This window comes from Enoplosus armatus, chromosome 11 (assembly GCF_043641665.1).
Source record: "Enoplosus armatus isolate fEnoArm2 chromosome 11, fEnoArm2.hap1, whole genome shotgun sequence".
NCBI lineage: Eukaryota > Metazoa > Chordata > Actinopteri > Centrarchiformes > Enoplosidae > Enoplosus > Enoplosus armatus.
The window spans coordinates 11,829,856-11,848,187 of record NC_092190.1 but is presented as its reverse complement, the minus strand read 5'-3'; the positions used below and the strand labels follow the sequence as shown (position 1 = coordinate 11,848,187).

At 41.0% G+C, this 18,332-nt stretch overlaps 1 protein-coding gene across 1 annotated transcript in view; it reads left to right on the top strand.

The window, feature by feature from the left end:
• Positions 1-18,332, top strand: part of uggt2 (UDP-glucose glycoprotein glucosyltransferase 2) — a 37,073-nt gene that overhangs the window by 5,808 nt on the left and 12,933 nt on the right. The window contains exons 10-32 of the mRNA XM_070914493.1: positions 277-337; positions 645-736; positions 900-1,050; positions 1,898-2,017; positions 2,409-2,494; positions 2,626-2,761; positions 3,044-3,175; positions 3,278-3,442; positions 3,844-3,967; positions 4,075-4,173; positions 4,964-5,058; positions 5,785-5,991; positions 8,328-8,459; positions 9,174-9,304; positions 9,688-9,783; positions 10,005-10,107; positions 10,932-11,011; positions 12,971-13,160; positions 13,287-13,445; positions 13,625-13,710; positions 17,101-17,185; positions 17,369-17,451; positions 17,769-17,792. Of these exons, the coding sequence (XP_070770594.1) occupies positions 277-337; positions 645-736; positions 900-1,050; positions 1,898-2,017; positions 2,409-2,494; positions 2,626-2,761; positions 3,044-3,175; positions 3,278-3,442; positions 3,844-3,967; positions 4,075-4,173; positions 4,964-5,058; positions 5,785-5,991; positions 8,328-8,459; positions 9,174-9,304; positions 9,688-9,783; positions 10,005-10,107; positions 10,932-11,011; positions 12,971-13,160; positions 13,287-13,445; positions 13,625-13,710; positions 17,101-17,185; positions 17,369-17,451; positions 17,769-17,792 (2,637 nt within the window). The remainder of the gene's footprint in view (positions 1-276; positions 338-644; positions 737-899; positions 1,051-1,897; positions 2,018-2,408; positions 2,495-2,625; positions 2,762-3,043; positions 3,176-3,277; positions 3,443-3,843; positions 3,968-4,074; positions 4,174-4,963; positions 5,059-5,784; positions 5,992-8,327; positions 8,460-9,173; positions 9,305-9,687; positions 9,784-10,004; positions 10,108-10,931; positions 11,012-12,970; positions 13,161-13,286; positions 13,446-13,624; positions 13,711-17,100; positions 17,186-17,368; positions 17,452-17,768; positions 17,793-18,332) is intronic.

Below are 18,332 nucleotides of genomic sequence, written 5' to 3'. Positions count from 1 at the left end.
TTAAGTGCATGTGAAATATGTCTTTTATAAATCCATTTGTTTGAGCAACACCTTTTAATGCAGAGATCTGTTGATGTTTGATGCTTATTTGGGCTCAGGCAGCTTGTAATAACACCAAAAAGTGCTGAGTAAGAGTCGGGTGTTTACAGGGAATTGACTGAAATCGTACCATCTTGAGAGCCCACAGGTTTTTGGAGATTAAAACTGGCATTTTACTGCCGGCTGGGGATGTGGTAAAAGCTGATGGTGACTGTACATGTTTTACTGTTCCCACAGATCACTGACAAGAGTGGCCGTAAAGCAGGAAATGAGAAAAGAAATTGAGGAGAACCAAAAGGTGCGATATCATAAGCAGCGTTTCCACATGATAGTACAGGAGGTTTTCTTTGATGACATCCTTAGCCATTGCACAAGTTTTATTTGAGAGAATGAGTTTCTAATCTTTATCTGAAATAAATTCCATAACAACATCAAATGAGACATTTTATTCTTTCTTTTCTCCTAGTCTCTGTGCACACTTTATCTCTTCTACTTACTGCTGTCTCTGTGTACATCTTTTCTTGTCAAAAGATCAGACTTTAAAGGTAGAATCGCTCATTTAGGGGTTTTGGCATTTTACTAACACTCTGAGCTTGTTCGTTCAGCATCTCAGTGAGACCATTGGTGTTCACCCGGGAGACGGGGAGCTCTTCATCAACGGACTGCACATTGATCTGGACATTCACAACCCTTTCAGGTAGGAACCCAGCAGGAGGGAGCAGTGGTCTGCCTGTGCTCTCCCCAGGAAGCCTCAGAACTATGCATTGGCTCTGTAATCCTGTTGCAACAACATCAGACACAAAGCCACTGCCACTCAGCTAATATGTATAAAAAACGTACCTGTGATTTTGTATTTACAGCATTTTGGACATCCTCAGGGGAGAGGCCAGGGTCTTGGAGGGGCTTCATAACCTAGGTATAAAAGGAGAACATCAGGGCAAGCTGCTGAAGTTACCTGTGAATGCTGTGGATAACAGCTATGCCTTAGATATCAGACATCCAGCTATAATGGTGAGTCCTGTCCAAAAGCATTACTCCTCTGGCCCAGATCAACACTGCAGGTTTTTTTTCTTCTTTGTGTACTCGCACCAGGGTGGGAATTTGTGCATCACTCGTCAGGCTATTGCAACAGTCTCAAGCCTGCCAGAAACTTTAGTTATTAATTGGGAAGCTATCAAATAAAAATCTTGCAAGTTTTCATTTTGGCCCCTCTGGCCATTTTAATATTCTAGGTACTAAAAAAAATGCCAAAGAAATGAAGATTTTAAGCCTCTCTGCATTCAATCAAGAGGTCTGTCATTTCAGCTTGCACCTCACCTTCTAAAGATGGAGAGTATGTACAGTATGTGTGTTTGAGAGAGACACACAGGGGAAGAGAGAGAGAGAGCGAGAGTGTAAGAGATAATGATTATATGCTATTGAGGCAAAAGTTTGCACTGTTGGTGGGCTTGTGCTGTAAGTTACGGAGAGAAAGAACACTGTTAGTGCCAGATTGGTGATTGATGATGGATCATTTTGCAGCTATGATTCTCGTCATTTATCATAAAAAGCCATGTCTAATAGCTTTCTCTGATGGTGGGTAATAGAGCTTTATAATAAGTGTACATGTTTATAGACCCCACTAACACATTTGTAATGTACAAAAAACCCTCAGATAATGCAAAAGCCAGTACTTGATATATATGACGTTGTAACCATAAAGAAATGTAGTCATAATATAGAAAACACCACTCTATCAGTCAGAATTGTTCTTGAGTGAGGTACCTAATCTCTACCTGTTTCAGAGTTGCTGTTCTGTTGCTTGTACTTAAATAGCATCATTTTCACACAAGCCTTCTTTTTGTCATATACTTTCTAGTGGATAAATGACATAGAGAATGACCCAATGTACCGCAGCTGGCCAACAGGTGTACAGGAGCTCCTCAGAGCCACCTTTCCTGGAGTCATCCGGCAGATCCGGCGCAATTTCTTCAACCTGGTGAGTCCCCTGAAGGCCAGAAATGCTGAGGGATGACGGGGATGGAATTGAGAAAGGTCTTCATTGTAGTTCAGTTGTTACCTCGACTTACTTAACTGAACCCTATGAAATTCTTCTCTGCTAGACTCTGCTACATTAAATGTTTTTTTGTCAAATTGTGGGGTGTTGGATTTCCTAACATATCAGTCAGTACAGTCAGACAAGACACTCACAAAAGAGCATGCTGAGCACACTGTGAATTCTTAACATTGCATTTTGATTATCAGAACTGTCTGGAACTCTGTGTATTGTTGTGTCTGCTAAACTCTAATTAATTTATGATCCAAGTCGGGTAATGAGTATTTGTTAATGTATTATGGTTCAAATTTGATGAGGATGCCTTTGTTGTTAGGTGCTGTTCCTAGATCCAGTGCGGAAAGAAAGTGTTGAGCTGGTGAAACTTGCAGAGCTTTTCTACAAGCATAATGTCCCCCTGAGGTTGGTGCTGATATTTCTCACACCTCTACAGCTGTTTATATGTTATACTCTTGGCATTTATAATCTTAACCAGGTAGTGATTCTCATTTCACCTGCAAATTGAATACTTGTTTTTTGCCCTCTTTCTATAGAATTGGATTTGTGTTTGTTGTCAACACCAAAGACGAGATTGATGGCTTCTCAGATGCAGGGGTTGGATTTTACCGACTGCTGAATTACATTGCAGACGAGTACGATTTATCCCAGGCTCTTATGTCCATGCTCTCAGTAAGTATTTCTCATACGTATATAAATCTCCGTTGTTTCAGCAAGCACTTCTTGAAGAATAACTAAAGCACACTCCTCGCCAGCTCATATCTCTTCATGCCTCAGAAGTCGGTTGTTTTATTGTGCCTTGTGTTATCCCAGGGTTTTAGACATTATTGGACAAGATGAATCGGTGGGATTTTGCCACTGGTATCAGCTCTGACAAATAGAGTTGGAAATTATTGACAGTCGCAGGGATCTGAAGACAGTGATAGTCAAATCTGATCTGCCACTGTCTTGCAGTTGTACAGCCAAGTAGATGTAGCGGGGACACTGTCTGTTGATACAATCACTGCTTACCTGAAGAGAAAATTCCCTAAAGCCAACGCTGAAAGGATTCTAGGTGCAGAATCTGAGTATGATGACAATAGAAAGGTAAGGACATGAAATATCGCTCTTGTTTCTTTCTGTATATTGGAAGTAAGAATTACTGCTGTGGAGCATCCAAGGATTCAGTCCATGTTTTGTGTGCTCCAGGACGGTGCCCTCTTCTACAAAACGAGTGGCCTGGGTGCCTTACCGCTGGCTTTATTTAATGGAGTCCCTCTGAGTCCAGATGAGATGGACCCAGACGAGCTGGAAACCATCCTCCTGCAGCACATAATGGACACCACCACTGCCTTTCAGAGAGCTGTCTTTATGGTACGACACTTCCTCTTTGTTTGTGCTCGGAGTAGAACATTTTGATTAATATACATGAGTGAATTGAAGTGAACAAACACTGGAGAATTGCAACAATGGCAGTTAATCCATGCTTATAGCCTGGGGGTTAATATATGCTTGATATTCGATAGTGTTTAATATTGATACCTTTGATAACTAAAGCAAAGAAATATATGAAACACATGATGTTTTAAATTAAATTTGAATGAAATTACTAATAATCTCTGTGTGAAAAATGGTTTATTGCAGCAGCAGAGTATAGGATATAGATTAAAACTCAGCTAATACTGTGTGTTTAACATAATGTGGTAAAGCTGTTCAGAAATAGTGCATACACAAAAAGTAACGCCACTCTCATCCATCTTGTCTTATGCCTACAGGGTCAGTTGACCGAGAGCTCAGATGTGGTGGACTATCTAATGGAGCAGGCCAATGTGGTCCCTAGGATGAACCCTCTTATTCTAAGCACTGATCGACAGTACCTCGACTTCACTGCCACCCCAGGTGACCTGTGCTGCTGCTAATCTTAAACTATCCGTTATTGATTCGCTGTCTCTGTATATTTATATTTCTTTAACTTTTTTCTATAACTTTTCCTTCTTGCTTTGCAGTTGTAGATGATTGGGAGGACACAACTATGTTTTCATACTTGGACTCCAGAGACAAAACAGCTGTAATGGCTAAGAGAATGAAGTACTTTGCAAATAATGGTAATTATTTAATGTCTTGGTTTCCTAATTAACACAATATCAGATGAATACACACCATTTTTAGTAAATCAGTTATTGAAACATCTCCATCTTGTCATCTAAACCGTAATAACCATTCTGCATTTACTTGTTGAAAATCTATAAAATGAGCAGGATCTAAACAAAAATGAATCCTACACTGCTTTACTGATCTATGAAAGCGTGAAATTGACCTTTGTTAAAGCAGACAGGCTGCGCCTCCAGCAAGATAATAGCTGGGTCTGCTGACTGGCTTTCGGCCAACAGTCTAAACGGTCGTCAGAGCTGCATTTCACTGCTCAGGCCCAGAGTGTAGCTGTCTCAGTGAAGCTGAGGAGGCTGATTGCCTGCTTTTCCGACTGACTGACTGACTGGGGGGCATATAACTATGACAGGTGGCACAATTCTCCACTAATATTCTGAGCTCTCTGCCAGATGTCCCTCTCACCTCTCACACACAAACTGAACATTCATTGTAACGACTGTACCTCATTTAATCCTTCTCACTTCTCATCTGATTGTCAGTGTATGAGCATAACCTAACCAATTTAAAGGATTAGCAGCTCTTGCTAAATGCCACATAAGCATTAAGGTTGACATTAAGATAGAAAATTGCTCAAAAATACATTTGCCCCCCACTGGTTACATATCCGGTTATCATAAAATCCCCAGGAAAGCTGCAGCTGATGGCAGGGTGGACTGGTTTGAAATGTCATGTGATATGTACCAAACGTATTTAAAGTACTGTAGAGTTGTTGCTCTTTTACCTTAGGTGAGGATGGGATGAGTGCTGTGACCATGTGGATAGCCGGTGATTTTGAGAAGGTCTCTGGAAGAAAACTGTTGCTCAATGCTCTGAAACATGTGGTGAGTATCACTCACTCTCTTTCCTGTTCACCTCTCCCCATTCTTTCAGCCCATCATTTAGTTTCTATAATGGAGCCCTTTGGAAGTCGTAATCTGTAAATTGACATCTATGTCATGTGTTTATGTGCCTTGTTGTTTATTGTGCGTTAAAAACATAAATACCGATCTTATTGTAGTGAAATTAATAACTAAACCCAACACCAGGGCAAGACTTGACAATATATCACAAGCCTTAAATTCTTAGAAGGAACGAATGTTGACTCAATCAATAACATTTTTCACATTTACCTGTCTTTGACACAAATCTTGCAGCTGGTGTTCCTACAGCTACAAAACTCATCCGCTGTAAATCTATGCCTCACATACAAGCAGAAGAGATGAAGCACACGGAGATACTTCTTTACCGATTGCAAGGGCAGGCCCTTATGACCTAAAACTAAGTAAATTTACTCTGAAAATGAATTTTCTGCATGTGTGCTCTCACAAAAATCATGAATACAAGCCAGCAGGCATTTTGTCTTTGTCGTGAAAAAAAAAGATTTGTTGCTGGTAGAATAAGCAGAATAGGAGAAACCTTTACTGTTGCTTTTAAGCAATCAACACTCTCTCCTCCCAGTGCTCTCCCTCTGTGACACCTGCAGTCTGTGGAAATATGAAAATATGTGTGATCTTTGTGTGAATATATACCACAGCTCTGTTTGTGTGTGTGTGTGTGTGTGGAAGCAGAAGGCCAGCCCTGGAGTGCGTGTGGGGGTGATAGATAACCCCAGCGGAAAGCCCAGCGAAGACAACACTGTGCTGTACAGGGCTATCTGGGCCTCTCTCCTCACCCAGAAGAATAAGGCTGCAGCAGAGTTTGTGCAAAAACTCCTGAAAGAGGAGAACAACCAGCTCCTCCAACAGGGGACCAAGATGAAGGACTTACTGATGCAGGTAAAGGAGGGATTCAGTAACGCAGTTCTGCTTTTTGTCAGTTCAGAGATAATCAGTCATCAGTTAAATCTTTTCATGTTTCAAGCAAATGGAAGGCTTTTCGATTCTCTATATTTTGCAATTATGTCAAAGTAGAAGTGTGTCTCCTGAGGTTTGGGTACAGCTTTACAGTATATTGATTTTCTAATTATATTGTGATATGAGACTAGATGAGGTCTTGAATTGTCATTATTTTCATATGACATAAATTTGTGCTAATTTGCCTGTCTTTACTGCATTGCAGTACTTTAGGTATTCCACCTTAATACTTCATTGATACCGACCAAAATATGTCCGTAGTACCGAGTTTTAAAAATGGTCAAGCGCCGAAAACTGGCGTCAAATTTCTTCTTCTCTTATTATTCGATCAAATAGATGGAAGTACGATATGTGGGAATCTCCTACCACCACATTTCTGACGTTTCAGGAAAATGTCAGAAGACGCAAACAAGGAAGCATAGGAACAATGCAAAAGTATTGTTTGTGACACAAAACCTATCAAACTGACAAGCTAGATTCCATCACAGTTATTTATAGATATTAGGAGTGGTAGATGTGGATAAAATCTTCTGTCATGGTGTATGTAGTTTTATATTATGATATTGATATATATTGTGGTAGAGTCAATTTTCTGTAAAATTAGTTTATAAACCATTTAGATATAAAATAACTAGATGGAAATCTCTGTTTTAGGCTGAACCAGTGTAAGAAGTACAGTACTTCATCACATTGATGCAAAATCCCATAAATCCAATTCAGCCATAAAACAGTGCTGCTCACTGATTTGCAACACTGCCTGCCATGGACTAATACAACCAGAGATATTAAAGGGATAGGTACCTAAATATAAACAGTATGGCAAACAGCTGATACATTCATATTGTCTTATGGTATATAGTGTCATGTCATCCAGGCCCAAGAGATATGTGAGATTACAGTGTGAGTGTTACTGTGTTGAAAGTAAGTAATTCATTTTTTGGGGGGTTAATTACTAGATTTTAGGTCGGTCCCCTTGATTGTGTCAGTGAAAGGTGTGTCGGTTAAATGGGAGGAATGTAATTCAACAGTGATATAATTGAGAACAGTTTGAGGCAGAATTGATGAGCTTGACGGCAAAAACGAGGAAAACAAAGGTTGAATGTAACCACTTGCAGAGATTTGTCTGCCACTGCTTTCTTGATTCAAGTGTACAGTCAGGGAAAATGGTGATTGATGAGCCCATCTTCTCATTCCTCTCCTGAACATCAGCTAACAGAATACATTTAGAGCACGCATGATGCTCCACAGCCTGTGGATGCCTAGGCAAGCAGCCTACTCACTGTCAGTTCCACTTGATCTGTCACAGGGGCCAGCACAAGGCGGGCTCCACGCCCTGAATCTTTAACTAAAAAGTGCTGGTGGATACCTGGTCTCCAGGACCTGAATGAGCGGAGTTCCTGCTCACCGTTCATGGTTGTGTGAGCCTCATGTGTTCAGCCAAGCCTGACCATCACTCTGCTGCTGTAAGCAGTCTACGGCCACTAGTGTTCTCCATGCTGTAGTGTGCAGTATCCACCCACAAAGCATTACACATAAGAAAACAAATTCCCAGGCACTAATCAACAAATCAGCTGACAGGAGAGCTCCCATCTCACACAGCACAGGTTACATTTGGGACCAACCATAACAAACTGCCCTTCAATTATACCACCCTTAAACAATGGGGAGAGAATAGGCTGCAAATAGCAACGGAAAGATAGGTAGGATGTGGCTGTGTGAGTTGAGACCCAGAGTCAAGGGATATGAGTTTATTATTGGCTGCCAGACAGACTTGCTGACTGGATTGTGCTGACATTATTGGTATTTCACCTGTTCTCCTGAGGAGAGATGTTGGAGAAACTAATAACCTGACTCCACAAACCCTCCACACTCCCACACCTAATTTGTTATAGACAAAAATGGCAGAGACTTAATTAAGAATTTGTTATATTAATTACAAATTGATTAATCTAATTTTCACACGTGCATTTCTTACAGCTTGGTCCTCTGGCTGAAATATTTTATATTTGAAAGCTGCAGTAATTGCGCTGATGCGAGGCATCAGTGATATTGTGAATTTTTTTTTTTTGCCTAACATACATAATTTCTTCGCTAATGCATCACTCAGATTTTGTTTTGTACAGGCTGTGAAGGGAAAAAGGTCCTTGAGCCGGTCTATTGAATCTTGCAGTACATCACAAATTCTTCAGAAATGTGTGAGGCAACAAGGTAATCAATTTATCTAACAGCCTAAACAAACTTTTGTTATTCTGCTCCAGGGCATGGACGAAGATGCCTTTGAGAAAAAGTTCAATACACTGGAAGTGGATTTTATCCGTAGTCAGCAGCTGTTTTGTAGAGACGTCCTGAAACTGAGTCCTGGACAGCGAGCAGTGATCAGCAACGGCAGGGTGAGTGGGCTTCAGCTCCAACACAGTTCAGTTAGCATCTTCTCAGTTACTTCAGAATTTCTGCATAAAAAGTTGAACAGAATATGGTCTGTTCAACTTTTAATGCAGAAATTCTGTCATAAAGGTAAAGCATTGGTTAAATGTTGCTGCTGTAGGATTCTCTAAGCTGCTGCACTTTGGTGAATTGTCCCTCTTGTGTTTTCTGAGTGCTTCCTTAGTATTGTCAAATCAGCATGACTGTTTCTCAAAGGTCACAGGTGGCACAAACTGCTGTGTGTGTGTGTGTGTGTGTGTGTGTGTGTGTGTGTGTGTGTGTGTGTGTGTGTGTGTGTGTGTGTGTGTGTGTGTGTGTGTGTGTGTGTGTGTGTGTGTGTGTGTGTGTGTGTGTGTGTGTGTGTGTGTACAGAGCTGATGACTGATGTCTCAGCAGCAGTGATGCTGGCAGCCACGGATGAAGAGGCCAGCCTTTGAGATGGCAGTTACAATTAATATCATTTTACATTCCTCTGCTGCAGTGGCAGGACTCTACTCCTAAAATAGAAAGCAGGAAAACAAAGGCACTGTCTATCACTGAATACTATGCCTTATAAGTGGATAAAACACTGTGTTACAATCACATTACATTTAACACCCCCTTGGCAAGTAGTAAATAATACATGCTAAGATAAGAATTGGAAAAGTCGTGTTCTGACTGCATTATTTTCCTCATGTTAGAGCCTTGGTCCGTTTGAAGATCAGGAAGAATTCACTGTGGAGGATTTCCACTTGCTGGAGAAGATTACACTGAGCAGCTCTGCAGAGAAAGTCAAAGCCAAAGTTAAACAGATGGGGATGAAGCCAAAGCAGTATGTTTGTATTTGTCTGCCTTGTTATGTGAGGGAAAAAATGTCTCTTCCTTCTTTCTTTAAATGTCTGTGATAAACATTTGAGTATGCCCTATCATTAGAGGATTACCACTTTTCTCTTAATGCCATGTCTTGAGTTTGTCTTAAAGGCTCTATAAATAAACATTCCTCTTTTTTTCCCCTTAAATGAAAAAAATCTTGAACATGTGTGCTATATCAAGTGTTATCAGTTTGAGTTTGCAGGTACAGTAGTGTTAACGGATTTATGAAGCGACCTTGTTAAGAGGTTGACATCACATTATGTGAGCTCCGTTTGACATCTCTCCTAACACGTAGCATTAATAAATGATGGACTGACCCTGCTATACCTCTTTTTTTCAAAGCGCCAGTGACTTAGTCATGAAAGTTGATGCCCTCCTAACTGCAGCCCCCAAAGGAGAGGTCAGGAGGGATGTCCACTTCATCAAGGACAGCCACAGGTAGGCAATGTTTTTTGTTTTTCTCTGTTTACTGTCCTATTGGTGCTGCAGTTGCACAGGAAAGTGTTTACTCTCCTTTTGTTATAACAGATCTGAAAATCGCTACGCCATCATTTCAAGCAGTCCAGAAAGGCAAATCTTTTGATTTGCAGTTCTGCTGAATAAGGGTTGTATAACCTTTTGTTGCTGAATCTGCTTTGGTGTGCTGTTCTCCTCCTCAGCGTGCTCCGTCTCTCCCCACGTGAAAAAGAGGTATTCTATGATGTCGTTGCCATTGTCGACCCCCTCACTAGGCAGGCACAGAAGATGTCCCCCCTGCTGATTGTAAGCTGCATTTTCTCTTGAATTCCTCTGCTCTCTTCTCCATTGATTCCTGATACAGCAAGGACACTTTAAAAATCACTTTCACTGACAGGAAGGGCACAGAAACACAAAGCTTGCCAAGGTGCAAAAAACTGAATTTTGTCCTCACATGATGCTATCATCACGTGTTTCATGGTGGGATTTTGTTTCTGTTGAAAGATACTGAACCTTCTAACACCTCAAGTATTTGAGTCAGTAAAATTGATCAGAAAAATAGAAAAAAGTCCAAAATTTATTCTTTGTGACCTAAAACAAATATGCTTATTCAGCGTTTGAAGAGATAAGGTTATTTAGAAACAGCTTCCTTGGTCCTCCCATTAGCTGTCTGCTGCATCTTGCTAGAGACTTGGTGAAGAACTTGACTTGGGTGAGTATGAAAATATGACTCACCGTGCCTTTACAGACAGCCAGTGAGACCAGCCTTCAGTAGCTGTTGTTTGCACTGCACTCTTTTCAGTAGTGTACTGTAGTGTGCACTAGAAATTAATTATGCCACCATGTCAGCATCAGCTGGTTTTAAGGAAGGCAGATCAATTCGCTCATAACCACTGGCTCATTTGACCACTGTTATATCATGAAAGATGTTATGTATGGATAGGTGTGCTTTGTCATTTAAGAACCACTTAAAATTTTGTATAGTAAGAGTAATGGGCAGTGAAACTAGAAGCTGCCTTCATTCCTATTGTTCAGTGAAAGGCTGATGTGTGTCTTGTACCTCTCTGCTGGGCTGGGCTCTACTTTGCTCCTGATTTCTAACTGGGTCTGTTCTTGTGTGACTCCTGCAGGTGCTCGGTCAAGTGGTCAATGTGAGACTGCAGGTGTTTATGAATTGCAGGGCCAAGTTGTCCGAGATGCCCCTCAAGAGGTACGTTCTCGCTCCAACAGTAATTAAATTTTCCTGTTTGGCTTGTTTGTGTATCCTCTGACTGCTGCAGACTTAGCATCTCTGCCTCGCTCTTTCCCTTTGTAAGATTATACTGCACAGATGCAATCTGCTTAATAACACCACCTTATTGCTTTGGGCCTCCCCTTGCATCTCTGGGCAAATTGCTTACGGCTTGCACTGTTGTGGTTCAAGCCATGCGGTAAAAACAACAAAATAATAAAAATTCATTATTTAAAATATTTATTCAAAAGTCCATCAACATTCACAACACATACTGACTTTTAGTCATCATGTAATTTGAGGTGTTTTCTTTTTTTAATTTGCTCCACAATGGGTTGAGTTGTTTGTTGTGGTAGTGTACTGAAATAGCTCAAGTGTTTTTTTTCCAACACCAAATGAGAGACATTTTCCAGGAAGTTAACCCTCACTTTGGACAGACATTTTACAGAATGACCTTTATTGACCTCTGTCAGAGACCAGCTGGAATCAAATTGATGGAAATAACTCTTCCCCCACAAATCAATCACAAGCCGCACTTCTTGTCCCCCATATTGCCTGTAATTGACACAAATGGCTTCATGATATTTTCACATGAGAGATAAATAAGCTGGATGTCTGCAATCAAGCTGCTTCTAGCTGCTCCACTAGTCCAGTATACCACAGTGCACCATCCTCACATTCAGCCACTGAGGACAGACTCTTAAAAGCTGAAATTTGAACACCTGGTAAGATAATATTTGTTGAGCAATTGGTGTTGCTCAAGAACTCTTGGAAACATTTGCTTTGGTGGATTAATGAATTTAATAAAGAAAAAAAAAAACATTGTGAAAAATTCTACAATGGAGCTTTGTTCTATCTTTTGATCTCTTCATAAAGATCCTCATCATGAGGGGATGCCGTCTAGTTTAAAACAGCAGACGAGTTTTGTAATCACAAAGTTACAACTTCCCTGCTTGATGTCCCTTGCAGAGCCCTAAGCTGGGTAATCCTATAGTCCACCTGTGGAGATACTGCTGTCAGTGGACACACATGAATCCTTTTTTGTGTCAGTGGGTTCATTTCAATCACTGGTTTACTTCTCATAGTGGCAAGACCGCGGCAGAGACCACAGGGCAGCTGGTCTTCTTTCTCTCACTTTTCTTCTTCTGGAGAGTTGGTCATCTTACAAATTGGAACCAATTGAATGAAAACAGCGCGTTTCCCCTGGTGTACTGCGTTTCTCCTCCTCAACTACAACCTTTCCCTCTCCACCTTCCTGTGCTGTGGTAGCAGCTCCCATCTCACCCTGGAGTCAGCAGCTCCTCTGTAACTGCTCTGTTCTGCTCCTCGGAAACACGGCTGCTGCGGCGGGAATGAACTTTTGAGCAATCTCCTTGTGAATAACAAATGTGATGATGTACCTTTGAGGATAAAAAGGCATCCTAAATAAAAACAATCAGTATTGGTAATGTTTATCGTTTGCCACGTTATCTACACTCATTATGACTCCTCGGTGTCAGAGGGCACATTGAAGAAAATCAATTAGCATAAAGATTAGCCTGGAGCTAGCCTCTGTGACAACTCTGAGTAATAATGGAGAAAGGGAACATTTCTGGTGCACAGACTACTGCACATATTTCTGTTATTGGCTGAGCAGGAACACTGGCAGTAATAGTATTAGATTCCTCACTTTGAAGAGATTGTATATACCCAGCTGTCACAACAGAGCCCATCTCTTCTGTCCTAGAAAGGAGACTGTTGCACAACAATGTCATCATTTTAGTGCTTGCTGAAGAGGGCAATTCGTTTGTTGGATAGAATTGTTGACTCAGTCCGGTGGCAAAAAGTCCTGTAAGATATCCACCATTTTAGGGCTTTCAATTCTCGACTCTGTCGTTAGATGGTATGTTAATTTGCAGATAATGGGCAAGCAAATTTTGATAATCTCTGTCTTCGCAGCTTTTACCGCTTTGTCTTGGAGTCTGATGTGAATTTCTTGGCCAACGACACGGTGTCTCCAGGACCAGTTGCCCGCTTCATAGAGCTCCCAGAATCTCCCCTTCTCACCCTTAATATGATCACACCAGAGAGCTGGATGGTGCAGGCTGTCCGCAGCCCCCATGACTTGGACAACATCCACCTGCAGGAGGTATCCTGCTCCTTCATGTCATGACTACGATCTTATCATTCTCGCCACTTAATTAGGGCAGAGGCTCTTTCTATTAACCAGTCCCCCGCTGTTTTTTGTCCTCTGTAATTTGCGGTCTCACTCCAGGTGACCGGGGTTGTGACAGCAGAGTATGAGCTGGAGCACCTCTTGCTGGAGGGCCACTGCTTTGACCTGTCAACCGGCCAGCCTCCCCGTGGACTGCAGTTTACCCTGGGCATGAGTCGGGACCCGCTCATGTATGACACTATTGTCATGGCTAACCTGGTCAGCAACCTTCTCTACTCAATACTAGAGCCATTTTCTTGCTCTGTGTTAGATAGATGACACGGATATCATCAGTAGCTACTTGGAATAGAAATTGTTTAGGGCCATGGCTGAGAAAACAAGTGTGAACTGTATGCTTACAGTAAATACTCAGACTCATGCTGTTTCAACCACAACAGGGATATTTCCAGCTGAAAGCCAATCCTGGTGCCTGGATCCTGAGACTACGTAAAGGGAGATCAGAGGATATCTATCACATTCTCACGTGAGTATTCACCAGTGTTCAATGATTTTTTCATTTTTTTATTCAATTTGTGTATTTACAAGGTGTCGCCACTCCAGAGCAAAGGCAATGTGTGTGTGTGTGTATGTATGTATGTATGTATGTATGTATGTGTATATATATATATATGTGTGTGTGTGTGTGTGTGTGTGTGTGTGTGTGTGTGTGTGTGTGTATATATATATATATATACACACACACACACACACACACACACACACACACACACACACACATATATAATAACAAACAAACAAAAAAAATCTTTTTGTAATGGTCAAGGTGTAAGTATGGCGTTGTGGTATTGTAGGTTACTGATGAGTGTGAGGTCATCTAACAGGCAGAGGGAAGGGGAAATTGGGATGCTGTGAGCCTTGATTCGGGAGATGATAGTTATTGTTATTCCATAAGATGGTGTAGAAAGCCATACTGTGTGAAAGAAGTTGTCTGTGGTATTGAGAGTGCATTAGAGACATATGTCGGTGTTTGTGAAACCCATTAAGTGCATTCTCTGTTGAGTTATGTGTGTTCTGTGTCTTACATTGAATGAGCTGTAATCTGGGGTTGCTGGTCATCAAGATGATGTTATTGCAAATTTGTTTCAGAGGGTTGCATCAATATTAATAGATAGATGTTTTTCCCAGTCTGTTGTGGGGACAGTTATGGTGGAGTCTTTGGTTGATTTTACAGACTATTTTTAATGCCATTGTAGTCTTTCCTGTCTCATTCCTTACAGATATTAATATATTTAAAAAAATTAAATTTAGGTAATGATGCTAATTAGGCGGCTTCATCAGTAGCTCAGCATCAAGGTTGTTTTCAGCTACCTCTCCATTTCATACCGGTAGCTATGAAACCCATCACTATGGTAACATGGAGAGCTGCTGACACTGTAGCAGCTCAAGGTTTTGATGAGTGCAGGGAGTTCTGCTCACCGCAGAGGGGAGAGAGACAAGTAGGAGGAGAGGGGTGCTATTAAAGAGAAGACAGAGTGGAGGGATGATTCAGCTGGTCACCTGCCATGCCATCCACCTCAGACTGCAAAATATCAGCAGCAGAATGTGTTTTAGTTAGGATGGTGTAGGTTTCAAAGGCTGCATATACTAGACAGAGTGCGTTGGTGTTGTCTAATTTCCCAGAGCGAAAATTGTGCTCTGGTTGGTTTGATGCATTTTTGACAAAGTGCAATTTTCCATGCCTTGTATTCTTTTAATTCGGCACTTTTACTTTAAAGAAAATATACTGTGGTACTTTCTACTTTTATCTAAAACAAATCAAACTCTTATTTTTCAAAGGAGCTCAGTATATAATTTCTATGTAACATTATAAAGAAGGATAATCCCTCACTGCCAGGTTGTGATAATGGCTCAAATCCCAACCAGTCATGGGCAGCTGTAGTGCTGTGGAGCTAGATGTCCCTACAATCACAGATATTGTACTCTCTGGCTATCCTCACATAAGATTTAGGACACATACAGCCCTTGGTTCCTCTGGAATCATATCAGACAACAAGATTTATGCCCCAATCCTCCAGGTGAAGCTAAGAGGTGATGTCATTTTTCACCTTGGCAGTGTCATTATTCTTGTGGTTAGCGGCACTCTGCTCTGGTTAGGTGGCCGATCAGAGTCTAGTGGGAGCGTCTGTGCTCTCCGGTCCCAGAGCCTGAGTTTTCCTCGTGCACCCTGTGCTGCCACGGCGCCTCACCCTGACAGCGATGAATGAGATGGCCAGCTCTCCTCTCCTCAGAGCAAGGATACAGATTGATCTCTGGTGCTTTCTAACACAAGCCCTAAAGGCTGAGTTGCATCTGTGACAGCAGAAGGGGCAAAACACAAGCAGCACTTGAGCATAGGGGGAGTGGGTGGATGCACTTTGGGCCCAACCAGGAGGGGGCATCTATCATAGTGATAAGGTTAGTTTTTTTGCCTTTACTAAGCACTGGGGTCATAATGGTTTGCTGTGCATCATGGCCTATTGCTCATCTCTTCCTGAAGTTTGCTCTCTGGTGTTTCGCCATCAGACCCTACAGATCCTGTCTGCCAAAACACATTCTCCACTGGGCAAATCAGTCCTAAAACAATTACAGTGAAAGGCCAGTGTTACGCAATCAATACTGTACAGACTTTCTCATTAAATCTACCAGTATATACAGCATGGCTGGGAAGTAGTGATGGATAAAATAATGGTAAGGTGATTCTTAATGATGATGGAAGGTAATGAATATGGTCAGAGTGTGACCCTGGCAGCTGTCCCAGAATCGGCTTTTAAGTGTGTGCTCTCACTGTCTGTCAGTGGTCGGTCCATTAGCTGCTGTTGCCTCCTTCATGAGAGGCGCCCATACTGTATATTTTTTGTACACTGTTGCCATGGCTAAAAATCGGAACCAAGCTCCACAAAAAATGTATTTCGCTTAAATGGTGGACTCATGCACACTATTAACACTGAAATCTAAGTCAGACCGATTGGTTGAGTAGTCCTGTAAGTGCTTATTTAATGTATATATGTTATATAAAAAGCGGCATTATAACTATTTGCTGCAATTAGCAATGATTAATGTACAGCCTGAAGTGATTGGCCTGAAGATAGCTAGTCAGCTGTAACACATCAGCATTGGTTGGTATTAGATATTAAATGGTCTTGTCCTTATTCCTCAATTCCACTGCTAAACGCTCTGTTTGTTTACCATGTATATCTGTGCCACTGCCAGCTCACCTGTCAATCAAACGCATGCACTGGCCCACCTACTCAGAGGCTCGGAGCATTTCTGATAGATATTTTTTACTTTCTTTTAGTAATAAGAAATATTACCAGTAAATCTGAAATTTTTATTGACAATAATTGTTGATTGCAAAAGGGGATAACGTTTGTGGTTTCAGTTGGACTGTCATAAGAAGCTTTTTTACTCACCTGTAGAATTTAAAGTTGTATGGTAGCACAGTCAGTTGAGATTCATAAGGTTTGTAAAGATTCTTCAAAAACTAAGTCAACTTTAAATTATTTTGTCTTATAATTGTCATGTCTGTGGCTTAGCTATACATTTGGGATTTGACATAAAGAGTATCTCTCTCTGTGTTAATATTAATAAGGCTGAATCATCTAGGCAGCACTACATAAATAGAATGCTGAAAATGATCATAACCAACGAAGAATTAAGTTGGATCAGTATAAGTTACATGTTTTTTTATTGCTGTATTGAATTGCTATGATTTGGTAAATAATTTAATTTTGACTTTATACATTTTATTCTCCAGTCTGTTGATAAGTTTTAGTCTTCAAATGGGGCTTCTTCTGTGTTAGACTAACTAGCTGCAGATTTCATAATCATTGATTTTCACTCTCAGTCTTTTCATACTCTTTATCCACTTTTTAAGGCACGACGGAACCGATTCTCCTGCAGACGCTGGTGATGTCATAGTTGTGCTGAACAGTTTCCACAGTAAGATCATCAAAGTCAGAGTAAGTGTTTTTCTTAGAGGATTGTAAAGTATTAGATTTATCAGAACACTAGACGTTAACATACAACATACAACATACAATAAAATGCCCTCCAGCAGGTCACAAATTGAGGATATTGGAAGGTTTTACACAGTCTGATGAAAACACTGACAAAATCATTTTGTGTCTTCTTTCTCATTAAAGGTGCAGAAAAAGGCAGAGAAGATCAGTGAAGATCTTTTAAGTGAAACTAGTACAAATAAAGGCATATGGGACTCCATAGCAAGGTGCGTAATCTCTTCTCACACACAGCTACAAATTGGTTGATGTTGGAAGGTTCAAAACCCTCCCCTACCTGATTGGCAGTAACAACTATGAGCTCATTGATTGGTGGGTTTGCTGATGTCTGTTTGTCAATTATACATTGCCTTTTCAGGAGATCTTATTCCTCCCCTCGATCCAGACTGCAATATTATGCTGTAAGATCTAGTCTTGCAAAAAATATGTGCTTCTGTAGGTATGTGTGTGTGTGCATTTGTGTGTTTCCCCCAACACTTCCTAACTGTGTGACCCTGTCTCCTCACTTAATGCTTGCTGTGTGAAGTGTTTGGAGCACTTTTGAGAAAAGGTAGGCAGTGCTGCTGCAACTCATTTAGCACCTGAAACTTTCTTGTCATACTCATCAGCATGCAGTGTTTATTGGTTGCTTTCAAGTGCTGCGCTACACTTGTAATGAGAGTGACTTAATGAGGTAATAATATATTCTAACAGGATGTGATACTGTAGAGGTTTGTTTAAATGTATGTACATTTTCATATTTTTTTGCATTTATTTATTATGTGGTAAATTTCGCTACAGGTAGTATAGTCGCCTGTATACATGTACGTGTCCATGCATAAAACATAATATACTGTACACACATGCATACAGCCATATATACACTGTGTTTTAAAACTGCAAGGTGAATTCAAATATTGTCTCTGAAACTCAAGAACTGTGCTCTTGGATTTATCATCAGCTGTGCTGTGATCGAATCAAAGGGGGGCCTTAGCGTGCGTTCCCTTGGCTACAAAAACTGGTTCTTGGAACGTAAATTGTCACCTGTCTGGTGGGGAAGGAACCAGAACTAGTACAGATAGGTAGAGCAGTACCAATTAGCTATATTTTC